Raw genomic sequence first — 26332 nt, forward strand, 5'->3', positions numbered from 1 at the left:
AATGTCTAATTCCAAATAAAGTTTCTAAAGTACATTATATAACTGCTTTTGGACGAGTCTACAAACGTGTGTCGCGTAAACATGTTTACATAAACCAGTCGAATTTTGTATGAAACTAGATTTTTTTCTAATTCAAATAAAAATGTTTATGTTTTTAAATGATTCTTTTTCACGAGATCACATTTTGAAACAAATATAAATATATATATATATAGATAGATACAGCCAGATAAATATTCAGATTAGATAGATATTATAAATAATACAAATTCTGGTTTGGTTGACAATCTTGTCATTGCAGTTTTTTGAGATAACTAGCCTGAGCTTTTCTGTGAACTCAGCTGCCATCCACTGGCAAGAGGACTTTACAACAACTAAAAATGAAATTTCTTTTAATTCTTAGAAAGACTCTTTTTCTGCACACTTCAGCACGCTGCAGTCTCTCCAACAAATCTTCTCTTTTCCAGTAAACACATACATTTTTAGCCAATATTACAGACCCAATCATTATCACTCGGATCATCTTTATTGAGATTAAACAGACCCTACAAAACAAAGCATGCAAGATGCGCAGAGCTTTACATACAGATGAGCTGGGAGTATATTCAAGAATGAAAGGCCACAAGGTCAAATACATACGAAACCGTACATTGCATTAGCATTACAAACTGCTAAGGTGTTGACTAATCTGATCTATTTTCCATAATGTGCAAGTGCTTCTTAATTCATTATGACAGTCATTCAACAGAGCAAATGTGAGGGATGAGTTTCAGTGATATACACCAATATCACACAGCTGTTATTACTGCCATCTTATTGTGGTCATATTTAAATAAAGTATAGCCTGTCAATAACAAGATATGCATTTATTTATTAGCTGATTATAAATACGCAAAAGGGCAAAGTCAGCTGGAGCATATTAGGATGTGTTTAATAGGAGCGGATTGCAGGGGGAATAGCAGCACATTCTTCTGCGTTCAGAGAGTTGTCAATCACACGCCTGTATTCCAGAGTAACCTGAAACACACGTTTATACATGTTAGCACATATTAACATACACTTTCTTAAACATTCTTCCTGTGTGCAGACTAACAAAAAGATTTAAAGGTTAAACAAATGAAGGGAAAAGGTAACAATGGCAAAACACTCTCACAATGAAACAGATGATTCATTATATTTACCTTTCCTGTCTTGGGATCCACGTAGGACATTGTGTGTTTCCTCCAGTGCTGGTCGAAAGGCTTCAACACTTGTCCCTGCAGAGACTTGGCGTAATCATACTCATCCACACGGTCCTGTAAGAAAAACAGCATTACAAAATGGTTAAAGATAAAAACATTATCAACATGACAATTGTGTTTTTAACACTGCAATGCTATATGTTAAAGAAATAAAGAAATAGTTCACACAAAAATGAATATATGCACACACAAAAAGTGCTTTCACCCTCAGGCCATCCAAGATGTAGATGAGTTTGTTTCTTAATCAGATTTGGAGAAATGTAGCATTACATCACTTGCTTACCAATGGATCCCCTGCAGTGAATGGGTGCCGTCAGAATGAGAGTCTAAACAGGTGATAAAAACGTCACAATAATCCACACCACTCCAGACCATCAATTAACATCATGTGAAGTGATGGACTGGAGTGGTGTGGATTACTGTGATGTTTTTATCAGCTGTTTGGACTCTCATTCTGACGGCACCCATTCACTGCAGAGGATCCATTGGTAAGCAAGTGATGAAATGCTACATTTCTCCACATCTGTCTCAGACAGCTTTATTACGGCTTTGTAAAAGTACAAAATGTTGTCCTTGGACAAGCATGCTGGTTTCAGACAGTTCACCTTGAAGTCCTCGCGGGCGTGAGCTCCTCTGCTCTCTTTACGCGCCTCAGCGGAGACGATTGTCTGCACCGCGTTCAACATCAGATTCTGCAGCTCCAGAGTTTCCACCAGATCAGTGTTCCAGACAATGCCTGAAGTCATAAAAACAGCAAAAAATGCTATAGGAACCATCATATTGCAGCAATAGCACAACCTTTTTAATACAGTAATGCAGATCAAAAAACAAACAGAGCAAAACTAAAATGACAAAAGACTAAAATGATTCATATTAGCAAACATGCTACCATTTTTAGATTAAAATGTGTTTTAAAGGCTCTTCTGCTCAAGGCTGCATTTATTTGATTACAATAAAAAGTAAGTTTCTATTATAAAAATATTGTGAAATATAATTTAAAGTAAGTTTTCTATTTGAATATATTTTAAAATGTAATTTATTCCTCTGATCAAAGCTGAATTTTCAGCATAATTACTCCAGTCTTCAGAGTCACATGATCCTTCAGAAATCATTCTAATATGCTGATTTGCTGCTCAAGAAATATTTCTGATTATTATCCATGTTAAAAACAGTTGTGCTGCTTTAGATTTTTGTAGAAACCATGATACATTTTTACAGGATTCTTTGAGGAATAGAAATAACAGCCTTTGTTTGAAAAATAAAAAATCCAGTCTGTCACTTTTAATCAATGCTGAATGCAAATATTAATCATACTGTCCCCAGGCTTTTGAACAATACTGCATGTGAGTGTAGAGATAGTCAATTTCCAATTTATTCAGTTCTCCTTAGCCAGTCGTCACTGACCTCTGTCAAATGTCTTAATGTCATCCATAGACTTGTAGACGGAGTCCATCTTTTCACAACCCTCCTTCAGGACGTCTCCGGTGCGGAACACAGCAGCGTGAGTCTGCATAGTCTGAGGTCCAAGAGAAACAGATTCAAAACAGATTCAATTATTGTGAAATGAGTATTTTATTATAACCGCTTGATATCAACTTAAATCCTAAGATGAGGCTATCATATGCTTCAATTCAGCAGGAAAATTCCTAGCAGCATCCTTTTGATCAGTCAATAATTTTATTATTCTTTTAAGAAATAAAGAACTGCAGTGAGGTGACGGACCTTCTGCATATTCAGTCTGATCTCTGAGGTTCTGGTACTGCCGTCAGCAAAGCGGATCTTGTCCAGATTGGCGACAGATGCTTCTCCTGCATTGGGTTTCAGAGGGGAAAGCTTCTCTCCTATAAGACAAGATAGACAGATATGTCTATATGTAAATAATCACTAAATCACTGCTTTTCAGGATTGTGTCTGGTCTAAAAAAGGCAATTATCAGGGATTCCTTCACCATTTCAGAGTGTACTGAAGTACCTGGAGTGTTTGTCTCAGCAATGGTCAGGGCACAGGCGCGTCCAAACACAACCAGATCCAGCAGTGAGTTGGCGCCCAGACGGTTTGCACCATGCACCGATGCACAGCCGGCTTCACCGCAGGCGTACAGGCCTGGCACCACCATATCCTCTCCATTCACATGGGTGATGGCCTGCCATGATTAGAGAGAGGATATTAGCATTATATTCTCATGATTAGAGTCACTTCCAAACAGTGATTTTACCATTTGTGTTTAACCCTCATAATGCATTCAAAATCTGTATACTATTTTCACAATTTGGGTCCGTTTGCATGCAAAGAATTAGTATTTTATAAAACAGCCATAGTTTAATTTTTTAATAGAGTTAAAGGAAATTAATTACATTCTGTTGAATGTATAACTCCTGATTGCTCAAAAAAAGACCCAATTTATGAAACCTACATATTTATTTCTAACAAAACAACAAGAATATTACTCCAATATAAACTTTCATTTTCAGATGAAAAGGGAATTTTTATGCTGCACTGCAATGGTTCATGAACAGGCCTTTTATGACTAAATGTAGTCCCAAAATTATGTGAAAAACAGGGAAAAGTTTTTTACACTAATAACGTCATATATAATTTTACAAAAAGCATTTGACACTTGGCATTCAACACAAAACTTTTTCTTTTAATGGATGCATCTCTTAAAAAAAAATTGTAAATAAAATTAAATAAATACGTATTCGCATAGTTTCATTCCCTTAACCCTTATATATTTATTTGAATTATTTTTATTTTTTAACTTTGTCACTTTGAAATTTAATGTTTTTTTTTTTTTGCAATTTAATTGATGCTGAATAAAAATATAATTTCCTTTAAAAAATAAAATGTATTGATCCCAATATTTTTGGAATGGTAGTGTAAATCTACTACAACAACAGTTCTAGGTGCTACGACAAACAGTGCAGGACAAATAACACTTCCTTTTGCATTTGGAGTTCATTCAAATGCCTAACCGAAGCACTAGCAATAGTAAGAGTCATGCATCACAATACCTGTCCCTTGTAGTTGGTGGGGATGCCGCCCATGTTGTAGTGGACGGTGGGTAATACAGGGATGGGATCTTTTGTGACGTCCACTCCAGCAAAGATCATGGCGGTCTCAGAGATGCCGGGCAGGCGAGCAGCAAGCTGCTGGGGAGGAAGATGATGGAGCTGCAGGTAGACGTGATCTTTATCTGGCCCAACACCTCTGGGGGGAACAGGGTGGAAACTCATTTTTAGAAACTTATCACCAGTTTGTTTTTCAAGAGTATATTTGTTTATCAGTCACACACTGTCTGTGAAAGTGAAGTTAACAACAAACTTGTAATTCTTTAAAGAGTCCATTAAAGTGTGTGTTTTGGGCACTGATATTACAGTAAAACTGAAGTATATTTTACCTTCCTTCCCTGATCTCAATGGTCATGGACCGTGAGACCACGTCCCTAGAGGCTAAATCTTTGGCATTGGGTGCGTAACGTTCCATGAACCTCTCGCCTTCGCTGTTGATCAAGATTCCTCCCTCTCCACGGCAGCCCTCTGTGATCAGGCATCCGGCTCCATAGATTCCTGAGAGAAATTACGTCAGAGGTCATGTCATTTAAAACCAGCCACAGGGTGGCTGAGGGCATCAGAGGAAAAGCAGGATATTTATAACACAGCTGATCGAGTAGACGCATGTAAACACGGCTAAGAAATAGTATAACCACAGCTGTAATATATAACAGTTAGATATTGCCAAAGAGATGTTAAAGAGTCAAGGTGCTCTAAAGAACTTTTCCAGGCTTATGAAAGAAAGCAGCTCACCTGTGGGGTGGAACTGCACAAATTCGAGATCCTGGCAGGGAAGACCAGCACGGGTCACCATGGCATTACCGTCTCCTGTGCTAGTATGGGCTGATGTACAGCTGAAGTATGTGCGGCCATAACCACTGCAGAGAAAACACAATACATATCTTTATTTGTAATGTAATAACACACTGTAATAATACTATGTACACCCTCATGTAAAAAATAAATACATTATTTTTACCAATAGCTTTTCTTTAAGTGAAACAAATTCATAAAAAAAATCAAACAAACTTATAAATATTAGATGAATACCTAAAATTAGAAAAAAAAAATTAAATTGAAAAGTGCTAAAATTACTAAAATAATTAGTGAAGTAAAATAAATTAAATTAATTAAAATAAATAAAATTAGCACTAATAGAAAAATAAATTGTTAAAAGTCCTTAAAATTACTACAACTAAAATTAAAATGAAAACAAAAATATAAACTCAAAATATTAATAAACATTATATTAGTATATAAATAATATTATAACACTGTTGGTTGCTTGAAGGGATAATTCACCCAAAAAATTGACATCATTTACTCAACCTCAAGTTGTTCCAAACCTGTATGAATTTATTTCTTCTGCTGAATACTAAAAATAGTAAGATATTTTGAAGAATGTGGGTAACCAAACAGTTGCTGGTCTCTTACTATGGACTTCAATGGGTATCAGCAATTGTTTTGTTACCCACATTCTTCAAAATATCTTCGTTTGTGTTCAGCAGAAGTCAGTCAGTCATACAGGTTCGGAACTACTTGAAATTGAGTAAATGACAATTTTCATTCTAATATCCCTTTAAGACATAAAACCTGATTATTTCCCTTACCCAGTGGCAATGACCGTGTTCTTGGCTCTGAAACGGTGGATGGATCCGTCCTCCATGCACAGTGCGATGACTCCCTTACACTCGCCATCCTCCATCAGCAGATCCAGGGCAAAATACTCCACAAAGTAACTGGTGTCATACCTTAGAGACTAGACACCAACAGACACAATTAGACAGAGAACTCAACAGGTGTTCCAGCTCAAGATGAATTGTTTTGTAACTTCAACTAGAATTGTATGTCTCGATTTCTTGAAGTCCACAGACTCTCACTCACCCGTCCATAGAGTGTGTGAAGAAGAGAGTGACCCGTCCGGTCTGCCACACAGCAGCATCTGTGAGCCTGACCTCCTTTACCGAACTTCAGACTCTGGCCTCCGAAGGCACGCTGATAGATCCTGCCGTCCTCGGTGCGGCTGAACGGCATACCGAAGTTCTCCAGCTGAAAAGACACAACAACCTCTGACGAGATGGAAATCACAATCTAAATCAATTAAAGTGAAGCTAAGCAAAGCTTGGGTTAGAGACAAGGAAACAGGAGTTCAGAAATCATTCTTCTTATCCAGTATCCTGGCAGTAAAGGTGACAGCGGCAGGCTCTGTAACCACTTCTCACCTCCACCACTGCAGCAGGCGCCTGCTCTGTCATGTAGTGAATGGCGTCCTGGTCTCCCAGCCAATCAGATCCCTTCACTGTGTCATAAAAGTGCCAACGCCAGTCGTCGTCCTCCATGTTGCCTAATGCAGCATTAATCCCACCCTATTTTATAAAGGAAAAGAAACAAGAAAGTTGTAATCCACTATAAATTAATTGATTTAATAAGGTTAGCACTTTAAAAAAAATGTTTATCAGAAAAGACAAATATTTACTTATATAAGTTAAGTGCATGTCTTTTCTAGATACATTAGGTATATATATATATATATATATATATATATAGAAACATTGTCTCAGTTCAAACAACACTTAAAACAGCCCACTTATCAGTGCTTTTATTTTTCCAAAGTGGTGCAAGAATTTCAGAGGTGTAGTTTCAAAGGTTGAACTTCACTGTGAACTTTAGACTTCTTTAGCTGAAAATCAGACACTCTTTTCCAGAGCTAATCACATGAATCTGATGCATTAGAGTCTTAATATTTATTGTCCTGGCTTTAGTAATTACCTGCAATAAATATCAGCAAAACCTGATCTATAAAACCTAGCATAAACCCAGATGACAGATGGGTTGTGCTGCTGAAGTATATGAGAGGGTATAAAGGCCTTTCCACACGGAGCGCGAAAAAGCGAAACGAATTTCAGATGCGATGACGTGCTGGAATAAAACAACAGCTTCCTATGGATGCTTCCACATAGACCACGAACATTTGCGCACAGAAAATGCGGAAAATTGTTTTTTGTCCAGTCCGACGAATATTTTCAGTTTCGCAAAGCAAAAACACGGGCTGTCCAATAAGATTTGAGCATTACATCACATGACCAGAGCAACTGGTTGCGCTAACAGCTCAGAAGACTGTATTGAGCACGAGCATATAAACACTGAAGTCGAGGACTTTTTCCACGAGAGAGAAGAGTGTATGCTGAGTTCTTGTTATTGTTGGTATTTAAGAACAGACTGTTCTCACATGTTCTTTATACAGAATAACATTTCTATTAATTCTCCACTGCATGATGTGATCTGAGGTTAACTTACAGGTGACCTATAATTATGAAGATAGATTTTCTGTATTTTAGATCACAATCAGAAGTTATTACAAGCACTTGATGATGATTTAAAGTGGGTTTTGAGCAAAAACGTTAATTACATTCATTTTCAACGTAGCTTGATGCTGATTGTACCTCTGATGTATTTTTGGAAGCATTATGGATATTTTGTGTTTCTAATAAAGAAACAAGTTATTTATATTAATTTAATACTGTATATTGAGCAGCGGACGATGTAAGCCACACGAGATACATACACTGCATGAAGAAAAAATGCATTGTAGGTCGGCGCCACCTAGTGTGCAGGTGTGAATTAGCAGAAGGCGAACATTCGTTTCGCGCTCGGTGTGAAAGCAACATTCGCGGGTGATTCGCCTCTCTTTTTCGCATCACGCTCAGACTGGAAAGGCCTTAAGAGCGCAGATTGTTTGGTTACTAGAGGAAATCTCCAAACCTGTGCAGCCACTGTGTGTGAGCGGGTGGGGAAAAGTTTGGTGACACAGGCGGTGTTAAAACCGGCCTCCGACAGACCGAACGCCGCACGCAGCCCTGCGCCACCGGCTCCCACCACGACAGCGTCAAACTCATGATCTACTACTGGATACTGAGTGGAGATCTGAGGGGACAAATACCAACAACACAATCATCACACAAGGCCACTAACCTATGATATCTAATGTTGTTTCACTAAAGTGGCAATAACCTTATTAGCCTGCAATGGAGGTGCATATATGCATATAACTGTACAAATGAAAGCTACTGAAACCAAACAAGGAAGTATTATAAATACTTACACCATCTGAGACTTTTGCATCTCCCTTTTTTCCATAGATTGAGAAATGCAACTTGCGGTTGCTCGCCTGGCACACCGCTGGAAACTGGATGAAGCAACATAAACAGTTTTTAATAGTTAAAAACCAAAGCAAAATCACATCTGTTGTGTTTATCTATGTTTGTATATTTCAATGCTTAACCTTAATTTGAGTATTTAATTATTACCAATTCAATACAAATTTATTTGTACAAAGTTTCAAAGCAGCTTTATAGAAAATCAATGTTTAAACCATTTAAAACAGATATAGTGTATTTTCATCTTCACCTCCCTTCTGCATTTATTTATTATTTTTCTATTATGCATATTAAAATAAATATATTTGCAATAAAAACGCATTCTTTTAGTAAAAAATTAAATTATTATTTTTTTAAACATCACTACAACACAACATAGTATCAACAATCAACATATGACATAACAGTGAGACATCTGCTTATAAGTTAGTTTCATTGTAATAAATAGATAAAATATAGGTTGGAGACTGTTTGAGGATACATGAGAATCGAATAAAAATCATGCATCAAGATAATATCTAACATAATGACATGAGCATTCAACATCACATGCTAATGCTAATGTTGCCTGCTTGACCTTCAGTGGATTTCTGTTAACTAACTAATATTTTTTTCTATGAAATAACACAATACATCAAGCATCTCTGCTAAAAGACAAGTTCCATTAATAAAACAGCATCACATAAAACATACACTCATGTATCAGAGGTACTGACACATACGTAACAGTGTTACTTAACCCTGCAGATGATGATGGTTACAAAACCAACACACAACAGACTACAACAGATCACAGCGACATCCGAGTATAAAGCGGTTCAACTTTTGGCATGCACTGACCAAATGTCTTTAAAATATAAAGTATGCAAAGTATAAGAGAGGACTTACAGCTTTAGATGACACGATCTTTCTTCCGAGGACACGGGAGGCAACGCACACCGCAGCCATGTTGCTCGATTCTGACTGAAAAACAATAAGGAGCTCGTCGTGAACGCGCTTGAAGGGAAGTCCGATTCATTTAGACGAATCGGTTCTTTTGAACAGTTAAATGATTCAGTGATTTTTTTCCTTGGCATCACGGCGCGGATCGATTAGGTTTTAGTTAAAACAAAGCCGTTTATTGTAATTGCATTGGTCAGTTTGTTGTAGCAGTGATTCAGCTCATAAAACATAAGTCAAGGAACTTTTCGCACTTTCATTCAAATCTTCGGTTCACTTAAACAACAAGTTCTTATTCAGTTCATTTTATAACCGCTCGGAAATCGGGTTTCCATTAATTTTGTTAAGTTATACCAAGTGCACACAATCCATATTCATTAAAATATGTATATAATAGATTAATATAATAAAATAATAAACATAATAAAACAAATTGGACATACTTTTCTTTCTCTTGATGAATAAATTAATGATAAATAATTTTACTTATTTATATAATTAAAAGATTTAAACATCTGCCACTTAATTTAACACGTAATTACATAAAAGATTGCTGTGAATACACAGAGCAGGTGCAAATGAGTGTCAAGCTCAAACACTGATTGAAAAAAGATCCGAGCGATTCGGTTCAAATGATTCGCGAATCACTAGCTTCAGTGAGGACCGTACCAATGATTGTCCACAGTGGGGGGATTTGTCGGTTAGCGTTGTGCAAAAAAATAAATAAAAAAAAACAAATAAAACTTGCTTTGAAGCTGGGTGGAGTTCTTTACTCTATATACCACTGTATAGAGTAACCCTCACACTTATAAATAAGCGATATTTTTGTCCAAGAGCATTGACTCAGCTAGCCGTACCTATGTATGGAAGAGACTATTTGAATCTATTTGATAAGGGACGAGTGCTTTGAATACTTGCGATGATATTTGATGCAGTATTGTATTTGCCAACATGCATTGTGCTTGCATGATTATTGGTAAATATTATTTGTTAAAAGAATAATATTTAGCCAAATCGGATGTTGTTGGAACAGGAAGTGTCATATTTCAACTAGGAAAGTCTATTAGGTATTGAATGAGAATGCAACTTCAGTTTCCATGTGTTTGCATAAGGACAGTAAAGCATCACTACAAATGAAAATTTGGCAGTTGTTTTCTTCAGGCATTTAATGTCAGAATTTACAGTTGTTAAGGGAATAGATCTGTTAAGGGAATAGATTTTCCCTATAGATTTATATTACAACTGTGGCATGTTGTAGCTATTGTTTCTAAAGGCTGTTGTTTCTCATAACAAATGCAATATAGATTAATAAAAAAAGTCATTATTGCCTGGTAATGATTAATAGGCTAGCCTTATTATAGCAAATGCTACAGTTAAGAACTATGGTACTTTTTCAAAAGAGCAAGAACAAGTCAGAATCGAGAGCCAGTGGGTTCTAATGATGAGTGATGGAGAGACCTGGCCTTCAGATGTTCATCAGTTTGACAGCAGGCGATGCAAATGCTCACAACACAACCAAATAAAGAAATGCACTGCAAATAAAGTTTATTTGTTTGTAATGTGAGCATTTGCCGTGTGTTTCTTTATTTGTTTGTGTTGTGAGCATTTGCATCGCCTGCTGTCAAACTGATGAAGATGCTTTCTTGATTTGCTGGTGCCTTTTCTATTTGCATGTGTTTTCTGAAGTTGCAGCGCGTTGAACTCTCTCGGCCACCGTACAAAAGACCATTTTACAAAATTAAACATTTACGCAAACCAACAAATAAATAAACCTTAAGAGGGAGCATGACCCGGGGTCCACTTCAACCCCCCCAATGTTCAAACCAAAACTACGCCCTTGGTCACAGGCAACTATGAAGCACCTTCAAACAGAACCTACTAGCACTTAGCCTACTCTACTACTTCCTGTTTTTAATTAATACAGGGTGAGCTACATGTTCCCCATAGTGGCTAGTATGAACCTAACGCAAACATAACTGTGACAGACGGTGACTGTTACAGCAGAGGATCAAATACTGGTTTGGATACAGGAGGTGTATACCATGTGCACAGTTTTAAAATATGTTTTCAGGACTCATGAGGCACAAGTGATCAGTGTTTTTGAACACTGAACCGGGGAATGCGATTTCTGCCGAGGGGGAGCCACACTGCCCTCGAAACAGAAGTGTGCTTATTTTTCAGCTGCAGTCCACATGAATAACCTGAATGATCCTCAGGACTGGAATATAATGCCAGAGAGGCAGGGTGATGGTGGTGGTGACAGCAGCAAGTGGAACTATGCCCTCCTGGTGCCCATGCTGGGACTCGCTGCCTATCGTATGAACTACACAACACTATATTGGCCTTAAGGGTGCTTTACTAGTCTGTACATACATTGTGAAGAACTGCAAGTAAAAGTTTATTTGTTCCTTTCTCCTGTGCTCTCTTAGGGTTAATCAGTCCTAAATTCAAAACCAAGGAAATCTTTATCAAGGAAACCGAAATCAAGAGCAACGCCCAGAATCAGACACTTGAGAAACAATGTGATCCCATGAGGCTAGAAATAAAAAACGAAATATCTAGAGAGTTTCAAAAGGCCCTGGAAAAGGAAAAAGAAGAAGAGCAGAGCACTTCACAGGCTCTGAATGTAGTAGAGCAAAGGCTGATGGATCGGCAGTGGGATTATTGTAGTTTTTTTGTGCGTCGTGTGAAGGTGGTGGAGCTGGAGAAAGACCTGTTGGTTTACACAGCCAAAGATCAGTTTGCTCATCTGCAGATGGTGGACCTTATAGGGATATTTTTAAGAATGATAAGATTTGTGCCAATTTTCGCAACACAGATAAGCACAGGAATGGGAGTCTGATGTGGCTGTATCTCAAATACTGGCGGCTGCAGCTCGCTCTTCAAACACACCAGAAAGCTGAGGCGGCTATACTCAACTCACAGACAAAAGAGTGACATTGGGAGAGCAGATCAAATGAATCTGTATCACTAATATGATGTATTTTAAAAGACCCGATTGTCAATGAAGTTAATAAGATTCAATTCTGTTATATTGGTTTCTTTGTGGGAGGAGCAAATTCAGATTTGTACATACAGTAATTGTCAATAGGACATACACAATAAAATACCAAATATTTAAATGTATAGTTCTAGGGCTCAAGTAGTGAGTATTTGAATTTTTAACCAAACAATTCATATACCTCATTCATATTATATAATTACGACACTGTTGACAGTCCATCTCAATGTGACCCTTTCCTCACATTTTATTTTCCTAGTATATTAATCAGAGGGTGTAATATGGTAATAACAGATTTAATTTACATTTATGCATCTAGACTCTTTTAGAAAAGGTGACATAAAACAGAGCAACATATGCAATTTGTCACAGAGACAACAACATTTAGCAATGTGGTGATGATGGCGCAGTGGATAAGACACATTTTAAAGTCGTTCGAGTATGGTAACCCATACTCGAAATTGGTGCTCTGCGTTTAACCCATCCAAGTGCACACACACAGCAGTGAGTAGTGAACAAATGCACACACACACACACACACACACACACGCGCACACACCCAGAGCAGTGGGCAGCCATGCTGCAGCGCCCGGGGAGCAGTTGGGGGTTCGGTGCCTTGCTCAAGGGCACCTCAGTCGTGGTATTGAGGGTGGAGAGAGCGCTGGACATTCACTCCCCCCACCTACAATCCCTGCCGGCCGGGGACTCGAACCCGCAACCTTCGGATTACAAGTCCGACTCTCTAACCATTAGGCCACGACTTCCCTTGACACATGCCTTTGGTGTGAGAGACCCGGGTTCGAATCCACTGTGAGACACCAATGTGTCCCTGAGCAAGACACTTAACCTCCTAGTTGCTCCAGAGGCGTGCGACCTCTGACATATATAGCAATTGTAAGTCGCTTTGGATAAAAGCGTCAGCTAAATGAATAAATGTAAATGTAAATGTTATAAGAAGTGAAATGCAAAGTTAAAGTGAATTATGAAATGCGAAACTTTCTTTAGCGAATTAAATCAGGCCAGCTCATGTCTCTAAAAGGGGGTGGGATTTTAAATAAGCTTTGCACTTGCAGAACCAGTTTAACTGGCGCTGAATAAATAGTTTGAGGTGAAAAGCCATGAAAAGATTCATGAGGAATCACAGCATTATATCTGTCAATCTGTTCCGATACTTAAAGGGAAGGTAAGTTAAGCTTTAATGAAAGCCTGAAAGAATTGAAAATAAAAAATATGCAAAGCAATAGGAGTTGGGTAAAGTCATAAAGCCACACCTAATGTGTAGGAACATGTTGCTTGCAGTGAATTCTTTTCTATCTGAAAGTGAAAGCGATATGACAAATTGAGAGCATGCTCAAAAATAAGCTGATGTTGTTCTCTTCTGACTTGTTTTCATTTTGGATTCAGTCACAATGAATAATCTGAATGCACAAAGAAATCAAATGAATATCAGAGCAAATGGAAACGGTGGAGATGATAAATGGAGCTGGAACTGGCCTCTGCTGATTTCACTGTCTGGCTTCGCATTGTACCGTAAGCATTGCATTCTGAAAAAATGGCCCAAATGCCATGTTTAGTAATATTTTTTTGTGCATTTTTTTTTCTAGAACTCAGTTGAACTATTCTTTAGATTTAAGGGAAGATTATAGATCATGTTTCTGCATTGACAGTGTTCTTTGCTTCTTTGCAGAATGGTTCGTGCAAAGGAGAATAACAAATGAAATCAATTGTTTGAGGAGAAGCATTGAGAAAGACAGAAGGGAGGACAAAGCCATGGTTGTGATTCACGAGATCCGCAGGTTGTTGTACACTAGACGAGATATCAATTGCAACAATATTCCATATGTTTTTCAGCAGACCAGAGAGCAAGAGTTAACCAACATGGCCTCCAGTGACTCTATAGCACGTCAACTCAATATAAAAGCTGATCTCCTCAAGATCTTCCAGCATCCCGAACCCTGCTCAAGAGCCACAATAGACACATGTGTTGAAGACTGGCAGAGAAAACTTAAGGAATTACTTGAAAATGAGCAAAAATAGATTGTCACAGTTTTATAAGGATTCATTTAGGAAAACATCAGGTGACACTAGAGTTATGTTTGTGTGTTGTATTTTAATGTCGGTTGAATGTGTGATATTCAAAAACTTCTGTCAGGATTTAATGCTGAACCACCGCGTATTTCATTATCGTCAAGTTGTGTCAACTGTGTTAATGCAGTTTGCAAAATTAAAGTGTTGCACACAGAAAAGTGTGTAGATTGATTTTATACTTAAGAGCTGCTAACAAGTCAGTTATTCACATTATTCATGTTCACATTTACATTGCTCATGTTCTTTCTGAATGTAAACGTGCAAACAGCAACATAATATTATGGTGAAATTAGTTTATATGCAGGATTACGTGTAAACTCACATTTGTTTATTAGGTTAAATTGTAGCTTATGCACAGCTGGTGCAAAGGCACACTAAAAAAAAGTTGACCTAACTCAAAAAATAAGGCAACCTATCACAATCAACTTAACTCAACTAGCCACCGACAACCTAAAAACTTTATTTCATCTAATGAATAAAAATCAGTCTACTGAGTGTTAAAAGATCTGTTAGAGGAACCAAAGATGTTTTAACATTTAGCAATACTAATCATTTTTAACAATCCTCTTTTATGTTTATTTTCAAAGCCTTCTAATATACGTAGTATTTATCTCTTAAAACTAAAGGCAAACATTTATGCTAGACAAAAGTATTAAACAAGGTGCAAGGAGATGCACATATACAGTACCTCAGCACACGATTCTCAACCATGCTGAGGATCATTGAATTTTAAATCAAAATATGAACTCTTTTTTTACATTGGTTAGTAGAACTTTTTGAAAGTTGGATTTTAAAACAAATTATAATCAACCACAAATTTTTGATCCTGATCAGAACAAACTAAGTAAAAAATGTCCATATTTGACACAAATAAGATTAAACTAACTAAATAAGTGAATAAATCATTAAAAAGGATTAAAAATAAATCATATTGGATTTAAATAACTAATAAATTTGATCAAAATGAATACATAAAATTATATTTATATATAGGTTAAAATAAAGTACAGTTTGATTTCAATAATAAACATTTGATAAATAAACTTATTTAAATAAAACTATTAAAAATAACTTTGTTAAAACAAAACAATTGTTAAAACAAATAAAATGTGATTTAAATAATAAACAAATTAAAAATAATTAAATATTTTTTATTTAAATAAATAGTAAATACATTTAATGACAATAATAACAAATTTGATTAAAATAAACAAAACATTATTAAAATAATTTACATTAACAATTAAATGCATTATTCACATTCATTGATTAAAATAAATGTGATTAGATTTAAATGCATACATTTTGATTTAAATAAACAAATTTGATTACAATAATAACAAGATTACAATAAAAATAAATAACAGTGTTTTATTTTCAGGTAACCTACAATAGGTGTATTTAGCAGGAGCATTCAAGAAACTGAATGAACAAATATTAAAAATAAAACACTATATAGATTGATTCCTATTAAAGCAAATGTATTAAAGTTTTTCAGTCAAGAGTAGTGAGTGATTTTTCTCTTTTTGTTTGGAGTTTTAACATTAAAGGAATAATTCACCCAAAATTAAAATAGGCTAGTGTTTTATTTTTATACCGTTATTTGCTCAAAAGTTGTTTTAAACCTGAATGAGTTTCCTTCTTCTGCTAAACATAAACGCTATTTTGAAGAAGGTGGAATGACTTCATTTCTTTTCTACTGTTAAAGTCGGAGCAGCAACTGTTTGGTAGATTCTTCAAAATATCTTCTTTTGTGTTCAGCACTAGAAAGTAATTAATACAGGTTTGGGACAACATGTGAGTGAATAAATAATGACAGAAATGACATTTTAGGGTGAACTATCCCTTTAAATCCTTTAATATACAGGCACACATCCATTTCTCTCAGCTGTTTACTTTCATTTTAGACATAACCAACTGAGGCTATACATAAACCTTGTGTGTTTTGACAGTATTAGCAGAAATATATGCAAATAATGTACTTTTGTGATTGTGAATAAGTGCAGTGTCCCGTGAGAGTAACTCCACTGAGTTAACACTGATGTGAATGTATGTGGCGTAGCCTACAGTATATTGATACGGCGGCTCCAGAACTGCAGCTGATAGAATGTGCGCTGTAGCACGATATTTCTATTTCTTCAAAAGCAGATCGCGGAGACATTTGTTATCATCCACGATCAAAAATCTTCATATTGCACACCCTCGGCAGAAATCGTAGACCTTATTATCGTAGCGCTTATTATCTTTCGAACCGTGACCTTTGTTTGCAATTCTGAAAGAAATCTGCTTTCATTTTTTTTTATTTTGTGCAATATATTTAATATAGCAGGATTTTGTGCTATGCATACTACTTTCTGCAAATAGTGGCAATTATCTGCACCTCAGTATTGTAGTAAAAAAAAAAAAAAAACGGTATGCAATAATAACGTATTGAGTGTAAATTATAATTTAAATTCAAATTATTAAATGGATGCCACCTTATTGGTACAATAAAGCCCTCCCTACACCTACCCTAACCCTACCCGATACTTTTATTTTCAACTTTTTGATTATTTCCTTCATTTTTATTGAAAATAAATGCCTTTCCGATGCGATACAAGATTTGAAAAGGGAGAAAAAAAAGTTCGGCAAAAGGCGGGTTCGAACTCGGGTCGATCGCATCAAAAAACCATCTGCATCACTGGAGCTGATGTTTCATCCGACTCTACTGTTATTCCTGTACACCTTGATTGACAGATGTCTCGTCCAGTCAGCGGTGGGTAATCTATTCCCAATCCAATGGCGCTGTCTCAAACTATACCTACCTCTTCCGGTTTGTCTGATTTGTCCTTGTGTTTTCTGACTTATTATAATGTTTTCGGAATTGTTGTTTTGTTTTCTGAATTATTTAGTTTTTTAGATTTGCATTTGCGTTTGTAATTTGTTGTTTTGTTATTTGTTATGCACTTCTCGGCCACCATAATTATGGCATTTGTTTGTGATGTTTTGTGCATTGAGTGCTTCTGTATAACCTGCTGAGACTGCCAGTTGAGCAGCAAGAACACAGGCTTCTCAATTCTCACAGAGACGCGTTCTGTGTTCTCGCGTCCTTTCAAGTCTCCACGAGAACACAAGTCTGTTCTTTGTGTTCTTGGAATTGAGAAACAGCCCTCCATTGACATTCATTCAAAAAAAGAAAAACAAAAAAACGGCGTCTGGTCTCAGCATTAGCAGTAACGCTTTTTTGGCTAAAGGTTGCAGGCTTGCCTTCCAGACAGTGTCTGTTTCTCAAACGGAAGGCTGCATCCTCCGGGGGTCGCATTTGTAGGCTGTGTACATCATAAAGATGATCTTATTTTAGAATATTAACAGTTATAAATTTGGCCATTATTGTTAGTTAAGTGTAAATTGCTGTAATATGCTTATGACTCGCGAATGTAATGCTCATTTAACTGAAATAAACCAGGCTTGATTACTTATGCCTTTGATGACTTTAGGAAGAGACAGCAGCAGCCCTACACTCCTCTTAGGATCAGTAGGACCCCTGTGGAGAGTAGCTTCAAGTCCCTCGGTATAAACATCTCCGAGAACCTGTCTTGGACTACACACATCCAAACACAGGTTAAGAAAGCCAGGCAAAGACTGTACCATCTGCGACAGCTGAGGAAATTCAGGGTCTCACCAGCAATCCTGAAAACTTTCTATTCAGGGACCATAGAAAGTGTATTGACTCAGTGCATCTCAGTGTGGTATGGAAACAGCTCCAATCAGGACTGCAAAGCACTACAGAGAGTTGTGCGCTTAGCTGAGCGCATCTCAGGGTCTGCTCTCCCCTCTCTGCAGGACATCTACCTCAAACGCTGCAAAAATAGAGTTGTCAAAACCATCAAGGACTCAAATCACCCTGGTAACCGTCTATTCACTTTGCTTCCATCTGGTAAGCGCTTCCGTAGCCTGATGGCAAAAACTGAGAGACTTAGGAGGAGCTTCTTCCCCCAGGCCATCAGGCTCCTAAACTCTAACTCTGTGTAAAAAGTAAAGTCGTGACGTATTGTCAAGTATGGTGACCCATACTCGAAATTGGTGCTCTGCGTTTAACCCATCCAAGTGCACACACACACAGCAGTGAGTAGTGAACAAATGCGCACACACACACACACACACACACCGTGAACACACACCCGGAGCAGTGGGCAGCCATGCTGCAGCGCCCGGGGAGCAATTGGGGGTTCGGTGCCTTGCTCAAGCGCACCTCAGTCGTGGTATTGAGGGTGGAGAGAGCGCTGGACATTCACTCCCCCCACCTACAATCCCTGCCGGCCGGAGACTCGAACCCGCAACCTTTCGATTACGAGTCCGACTCTCTAACCATTAGGCCATGACTTCCCCCATAACATCATGTTATGGGGGAATTCATGTCATAACATCACATGACTCCATGTATATATCAATATATCAATAAGTTATTCATAATTGTTTTCTGCCTCGTATTGCCGCTATGTAAATACCCTGTATAACTTTTGCACATTCCTTCTATATTGCTATTTAATTCAACAAACATACTGACCTGCACATTTATATTTTTTATCTTTTATTTTATTTTATACTTTTTTTTTTCTACTTTTAATATTTATGTACATTCTGTGTTTTTTTGTATTCTATATAATTGCACTGTCCTTGGAGCGGACCTGACCTACATTTCACTGCTGGTTATACTCTGTATAATTGTGTATGTGATGAATAAAAATCTTGAATCTTATGCAGCCTGCAAATGCGACCTCCGGAGGATGCAGCCTTCCATTTGAGAAACGGCAGCTGGCTTTGGTCTCGTCTGTTTGGGGAGGTGCGCACGCAGTCAGCTAAACAAGGCTTTACTGTCCATAAATGTGTGTCTTTGAAAGCATGCAGTTTTTTATTTACTTTAACTTCTTAGGTATCAGTCAATGGTATTACGTATTTTAGATGCGTTTCGGATTACAAAAACATATGTAATTCTTCAAATATTACAATCAAAATTATTGCTTGGGACAGTTTAGTCGTCGCTGAATGTTGGGACTTACTTTACGAAATTTACATAAAAATAAAATAAAATGTATAATAATACCAACATCCTTTAAAGAGCGTTCCTTGATATAATAACCCAAAATCTCGTTTATAAGATAAAGAAAATGTTTTAAAAATATTATCAGCAATGAAAACCTCCACATTATTCCAAAAATACTGGGTATATTGGCAGGACCAAAACAAATGAGAAATTGTTTCAGTGGAGCATTCACAGAAAGAGAATTTCAAATCAATATCAGTTTTAATTTTTTGTAGGAATTCGTTTGTAGGATAAACTGAATAAATTTATATGAGATTTCCTTATTCTTATTTGTAAGGAGGAATTTTGAGTCCAGTTTACATTATTAAAGAATCCCAGTTCCAGAAAATAACATAAGGAGTAGAAATAATCTCTTAAAAACAAGGATCTAATTAAGCTGTTAGGCTTTACCCCAGAGAAACAGATAGAGCTGACTGAGGTATGTTCAGGTCTAGGAGGACAGACAGAAGCTGTGGATGTATATACACTGCTTTTGAACAGCATATGTACACCTGCAGGTATGGCCCTATAAGCACCTTGAATTCTTTTAATGTGATAGAGATTTTGTATCTTGAGACAAAGTCTGCAAACGTGAATAAATTCCCTTCATTATTAAATAACTGATTCACTAATAACAACCCATTACTAAACCAATTGTGAAAAAATAAAGACTTATTTCTATAAACAATATTGGCATTATTCCAAATAAGTAGGCTGTGAGGGGAGAACTTGTGTTTATAAATAAGACTCCAGGCAGCAAGTACTTGTTGGTAAAATTTAGAAAGTTTGACTGGAAGTTTTTCAATTTTATAATTACACATCAAAAGAAATTCTAGAGTTTTGAAGATAATGTCTTATCCAATTTATTTTAAAGTTACTGTTTAGAGAGCTAAAATCTATAAAATTCAAACTGCCTTTATCATATGAGTTAAGTATTACTGATTTTTTTTAATATAATGAATTTAGTTTTTCCACAGGAATTTTGTCAACATACCGTCAGTTAGTTTACACTTGAGTTTGTCAACAGAGATAGACTGAGCAGCATACGATAAATCGAGAGATGCCTTCTGCTTTAGTAAGCAGAACTCTGCCTTTGAGTGACAAATCTCTTTGCAACCAATGGTTCAACATCTTATGTGTCTTTTCAATAATCGGAAGAAAATTGGAAGGACATCTAATTGTATCATCATTGATTATTTTAACTACCAAATAAGTTACAGTCTCTCTTACAGGAATATTACAAATGAAGGATTCCAAACAATTACCAACTGGGAGTAACTCACATTTGTTAATGTTAAGATGAAGACCTGAGGCTTTAGAAAACGGCTCGTGAGTCTCTAATGCTACAGCAACCTGGGAGGCATCCTTCAAAAACAAAGCGGTGTCATCAGCTAACTGACTTATTACCACTTCAGTGTCATCAACAGATATTCCTTGTAAAGGCTTTCTCTGATATGCACATTTAGAAGTTCGGTAGCTATCAGAAACAGATATGGGGAGATTGGGCATCCCTGCCTGACTCCCCGATTGAGAGGAAATCTAGGAGAAGTACCACTGCTGAGTTTGATAGAGCTATTGCAATTTAATAGATCTACAAAAGAAGTCCCCAAATCCCACCTTGCGAAGAGTCTGTAACAAAAATTCATGCTCCAGGGAATCAAAGGAGGTGGAAAGAGTACGAAACATCGTCAGAGACGCAAAACAGTGCTGTGGCTATGTTTGGGATTGTTTTTGCTGTAGAAATAGAGCAAAAACAGGCAATGTGTGACCCTGGACCACAAAACCAGTCTTGAGTCGCTAGGGTATATTTGTAGCAATAGCCAAAAATACATTGTATCGGTCAACATTTTCGATTTTTCTTTTATTCCAAAAATCATTAGGATATTAAGTAAAGATCATGTTCCATGAAGATATTTTGTAACAAAACTTAAAAACTTAATTTTTGATTAGTATTATGCATTGCTAAGAACTTCATTTGGACAACTCTAAATGCGCGTGCGCACTAGTCTAATCTACTAGACTTCACACACGGGAGGAGTGTTTTATTTGTTTTTTTGGCTAAATACTGATGTCAAATCGCACATCGTTCAAACAACAATTACGATATTGTCGCAGACGATATCGCACACCCTGCACCACTGTCTTTTTGGCTAATTTGTGCAAAACCTTTTGCTAAACTGCCAAAGCTTCATTATTTACCTCTACATGCTTGCAAAGGGGTGATGTCGAGGTTTTATAAGCTGCTAGTTTGGTCTCCCTAGACAAACACAGCTTACACTGCATCATAGTGCATAAACATGGCCAGGGGTTCAGTTATTAAAGCCTACTTATTCATTGAATCATATCCAGTGTTGCCAATTTAGCAGTTCCCCATCCCTTTTGAGACTTTTTTCAAACGTTTAGGGACAAATATAGCAACTTCTTGGACAAACTTTATCTAAGTTCTAATCTTGCCCACTGATCTATATTCATCTTTATATAGATCAGTGAATTTGCCATTATGATGTCATCTAGAGACATTTAGCTACCAGTTTTTGCTACTTTCAACTAAGAGCAGTTGGCAACACTGATCATGTCCGTTCCTCGACACAGTTGTTGTGACAATTATTTTTACAAATTTGGTACTGTTTTTCTCATAGATCTGCAGTTGGTTATTCCTGGCGATTTTAAGTCAAGTCAAGTCAATATTATTTGTATGGCGCTTATAACAATGCAAATTGTGTCAAAGCAGCTTTACATCGGCTTGATATAAGCTGGGTGGCTTTATATCAGTTTTACATTATTTAGACGGGGAAATAGTTTGTCGAAATAGTGTCATTCTCCTCTGGCCAGACAAAATCAGCAGTTTAAATCTAGACTAAAGCAGAATCAGATTGTGCAAAGGACTCATCTGGTTCCTGTGGTCTTGTCCCGATGGCCATCTTGGAGACGGGGTCTTCACTGGGGATCAGTCTCTGGGGCTCATCTAGGTGTCCTGGCTGTAGAGGTCATCTCTAGGTGCTGATCCACCATCTGATCTGGATACAGTCTGGATCTGGGTGGCTACGGTGACCTCGGAATAAGAAAGAAACAGACTAATATTAGCGTAGATGCCATTCTTCTAACAATGTAACAAGTACATCAGGTGTTTTGGAAAGTGTTCCTGGTTTGAATAAAATTCCCAGTGAACAGCATTAAATATAAAAGCAAATCTCTTACTTTGTCTGTGCAGTTTTTATGGCATAAGTGGGTAGTGGCGAGGTGAGAGCTGATCAAAAAAACATGGGATAATTGATGCATTATACTGCAACTGTGCTCACTCCACACAGAGAAAATTATTAAGAATTACTTTTGCATTTATATGATTTTGTAAAATGATTTCTACATTGCACTCATGTTCTTCTCTCCAGTGTGAATACTTATGTGCCTCTCAAGGTTTCCTTGTTGCGTGAAACTCTTTCCACATTGAGAGCAGGTGAACGATTTGTCTCCAGTGTGAATTCTGAGGTGACTCTCGAGGTTTTGTTTCGCTCTGAAACTCTTTCCACACTCTCAATAATGGCGGAAGACAGGATTTGGGGCAGAAGTTGAATAAAGTCATTATTTTTATTTTCTTTGTGCACAAAAAGTATTCTCATCGCTTCGTAAAATTCCGGTTGAACCACTGATGTCACATCGACTGTTTTACCGATGTCCTTACTACTTTTCTGGGCCTGGGAAAATTTTAGTTGCGTTGCTGTCTATGGATGGTCAGAAAGGTCTCAGATTTCATCAAAAATATCTTCATTTGTGTTTCGAAGATGAACGAAGGTCTTACAAGTTTGGAACTACATGAGGGTGAGTAATTAATGGCACTGGGTGAACTATCCCTTTAAATTAATAAATATAATTGTACAAAACTTTTCCAGAATACCATAATTTTATGTTTGAAAAAAAAAAAAGACTTATAAAGATAATATAAATAAAAACATCAATTGCTACAAATGTGTAATGAACGCATACTGTATTTTTATTAGAAATACAGTATAGTTTTTTGGCACATTATGATCAGAACTATGAAGCAATAAGTCTTTGTAAGCTCATTGTTTAGGTAGTACAGGGATATTATGCCAACATATTCTTTCTTACACGTATAAATCATAATCTTATAAAGTGAAATAAAATATATGTTAAAAATAAACTAATTTTGACAGCACCGTGCACCATTAAAAAGGAACCAATAAGACTATGAGAAATAATTTTGGGGAGAGATTGGGAATAATCCAAAAAAGAAAAGAAGGGGAACACCTGTGAATAAGATTATATGGACTGAATAAAATAAAGAGCTGCATTCTGCATGGAATTCCATTCTGTTTTGTATTAGCCTAATTAAATAATAGTAATAATAAAATTAAATCAGCTCTTAGATATTCAAACAAACTTAAGAATGCAGTAAAAAAACGCAACATTTCTTCACACAGCTTCTCATAAGTCATGATCAGCAATTAAAAGAACCGATTCTTTTTATTTGATTCTTTGTAAGTGTAGATAACTAACTTTTACTCATCCGCTCTTGCCTCGTTGTCTTTGCATCAGGTGCTGGTGTCATCTGCTTGTTTGCATGCTTTGCCTTCTATGTTGTTGTAGAAAATCTTTTTTGAAAAATCTCTCAGGGAAAGTAATTTTATAGAGGAATTCTATTAATCAGAACATCAAGTAAAGACTAAGGGAATATAGCTGTCTACATACATTAAGAAAAGAAGTTATTCCGCTGTTGTCGACTGTTTGAAACGTGTGTGTGTGTGTGTGTGTGTGTGTAGGAGTCTGTAAGTGAATGGAATGTGCTCACATATGATAAGCTGAGGCCCCTCATGCGAGCATCACAGAAAATTTACAAGGAGGCCTCTTGTTCCAAATAATATTATCAGACTTTAGTGAAGAATAGAAGAATAAATAACAGCGTTTAAATGTTTTTAATGTAAGATTTATTGACCACACCTTGGGTGAAAAATGAAAGAATGCAAAAACTGATCTGGCAGTTACTCTCTAGACCAACTTGGCTTTGTTGCTTACATGATTAAGTATACTTTTTGAATACAGAAGAAGCTCTCATGAATGCGTATTGAAGATTGAAAATGTTGAAAATGTTGAATATAGTCATTATTATATATATTTTTTTCTTTTAGCACACAAAAGCATTGCTGTTGTTTCTGAAAGTTACAGCTGGTGTAACATGGACTACTTCCATGATGTTTTTACTTTTCTGGGCCTTCAAAGTGAAAGTTGCAGGCTGTCAATGGAGGGATAAGAAACCTCCCAGATTTCATTTAAAATATCTTCAGTTGTGTTCTGAGGATGAACGAAAGTCTTGGGGGACTGGAACAACTTGAGGATGAGTAGCCTAATTAATGAATTTTCATTTTTGGGTGAACTATACGTTTAACATTTTATTGAGTTTCACACCACAATAGTTTGTGATTGTTGTTCTCAGAGAGCTTTAATGAATTCTATAGAGTTCAATTGAACATTCGTTTAATTCTTGAGTTTAATTTTTTCTTTGATGCACCTAATGAAACTGAATCTGTGCAGAGCTCTGATGGAATGACCTGTGTCTATTTCTGATGCTACTCATGTTCTTAGTGATTCCCAAACACATCAACTGCAGGATAAATCCCACTTCATCTATGATCTAATATCATTCATCGAATTCAGCAGAGCTAGAGCAATCTGTACTAACATACGCCTGAATCTATTAAGATTTCTTTAAAACATATTCTCAGGCCAAAAGAGATTCATTTTCATTTGGTTCAACAGGGGACTCGAATCACCTCCATTTATAATAATTACAGATCTGAGTTATTCAGTTGACAGGACAAAAAACTGCAGTCTTCTCTATAAACTATGAATAATGATAGTACATATGCTGCTTTATTTGTTAGGCATGCTGTGTTGGAGGATGAAACTATCAGTCAGGAAGGCGTTTGAGTTTGTCAATTTGGTCAATTCATTCAAGTGATTGGTTTGTTTTAATGAACCTATAGGTTTTTCAAAAATCATCACCGATTGAAGTAGTACGTTTTTTTGCTAAAATTTAGTTAAATTTGTAAATATACTTTTTATATCACATTTATAGTTCATGATGGTAACTCTTTAGAATAGTGAATGAATGAATGAATGATGCATATATAACGCTTTATTGTGTATTGCTGTACACCCAAAAGTGCTTTACCATCATGAGGGGGTCTCTCCTTAACCACCACCAGTGTGCAGCATTAACCCGGATGATACAACGGCGCCAGTAGCTCACCACACACCAGCTACAGGTGGAGAGGAGAGAGACTCAGAGCCAATCAAGTGGATGGGGATTATTAGGAGGCCAGTAGAGGGAATTTGGCCAGGTTTACACCCCTACTTTTGGTGTAATGTGCCATGGCATTTTTAATGACCACAGAGAGTCAGGACCTTGGTTTAATGTCTCATCCGAAGGATGGCTACTACAGTAATTTTACCTGAAATATGACCCTGGACCACAAAACCAGTCATGGGTATATTGTAGCAATTTATATGTGTCAAAATGATCCATTTTTCTTTTATGGCAAAAATCATTAGGATATTAAGTAAAGATCATGTTCCATGAAGATATTTAGTACATTTCCTACAGTAAATGTATCAAAACTTTGCATTATATGCAACTTCATTTGGACAACTTTAAAGGCAATTTTCTCAGCATTTAGATATTTTTTGCACCCTCAGATTCCAGATTTGTCCCATCCTAACAAACCATACATCATTAGAAAGCTTATTTGTTTTAAAAAACGGACCCTTATGACTGGTTT

At 36.7% G+C, this 26332-nt stretch overlaps 2 protein-coding genes and 1 long non-coding RNA gene across 3 annotated transcripts; 2 read left to right on the forward strand and 1 right to left on the reverse strand.

Moving 5' to 3' along the window:
• Positions 1–377: 377 nt before the first annotated feature.
• Positions 378–9435, reverse strand: sdha (succinate dehydrogenase complex, subunit A, flavoprotein (Fp)). The gene is made up of 15 exons (XM_079381204.1): positions 9337–9435; positions 8394–8477; positions 8054–8215; positions 6514–6657; positions 6176–6340; positions 5902–6050; positions 5045–5169; positions 4639–4807; positions 4253–4448; positions 3213–3384; positions 2964–3082; positions 2646–2757; positions 1847–1977; positions 1182–1295; positions 378–1017 (listed from the first exon to the last, which is right to left on the reverse strand). The coding sequence occupies exons 1-15, from the start codon at positions 9394–9396 to the stop codon at positions 931–933; spliced, it is 1989 nt and encodes a 662-aa protein (XP_079237330.1). The 5' UTR covers positions 9397–9435; the 3' UTR covers positions 378–930.
• Positions 9436–11579: 2144 nt separating this feature from the next.
• On the forward strand, positions 11580–12324 carry ccdc127b (coiled-coil domain containing 127b; the record flags this gene model as incomplete). Its single annotated transcript, XM_079381419.1, has 3 exons — positions 11580–11703; positions 11817–12102; positions 12159–12324. 3 exons carry the CDS (start codon positions 11580–11582, stop codon positions 12322–12324), a joined length of 576 nt encoding a protein of 191 aa, XP_079237545.1.
• A 1149-nt stretch (positions 12325–13473) lies between these two features.
• LOC306847631 lies at positions 13474–17929 on the forward strand. Its single transcript, XR_013782173.1, has 4 exons — positions 13474–13571; positions 13793–13918; positions 14076–14622; positions 17230–17929. It is a non-coding gene; the product is annotated as an uncharacterized lncRNA (long non-coding RNA).
• The last annotated feature ends 8403 nt before the right edge of the window (positions 17930–26332 follow it).

This window comes from Barbus barbus (genome assembly GCF_936440315.1).
Source record: "Barbus barbus genome assembly, chromosome: 27".
Taxonomy (NCBI): domain Eukaryota; kingdom Metazoa; phylum Chordata; class Actinopteri; order Cypriniformes; family Cyprinidae; genus Barbus; species Barbus barbus.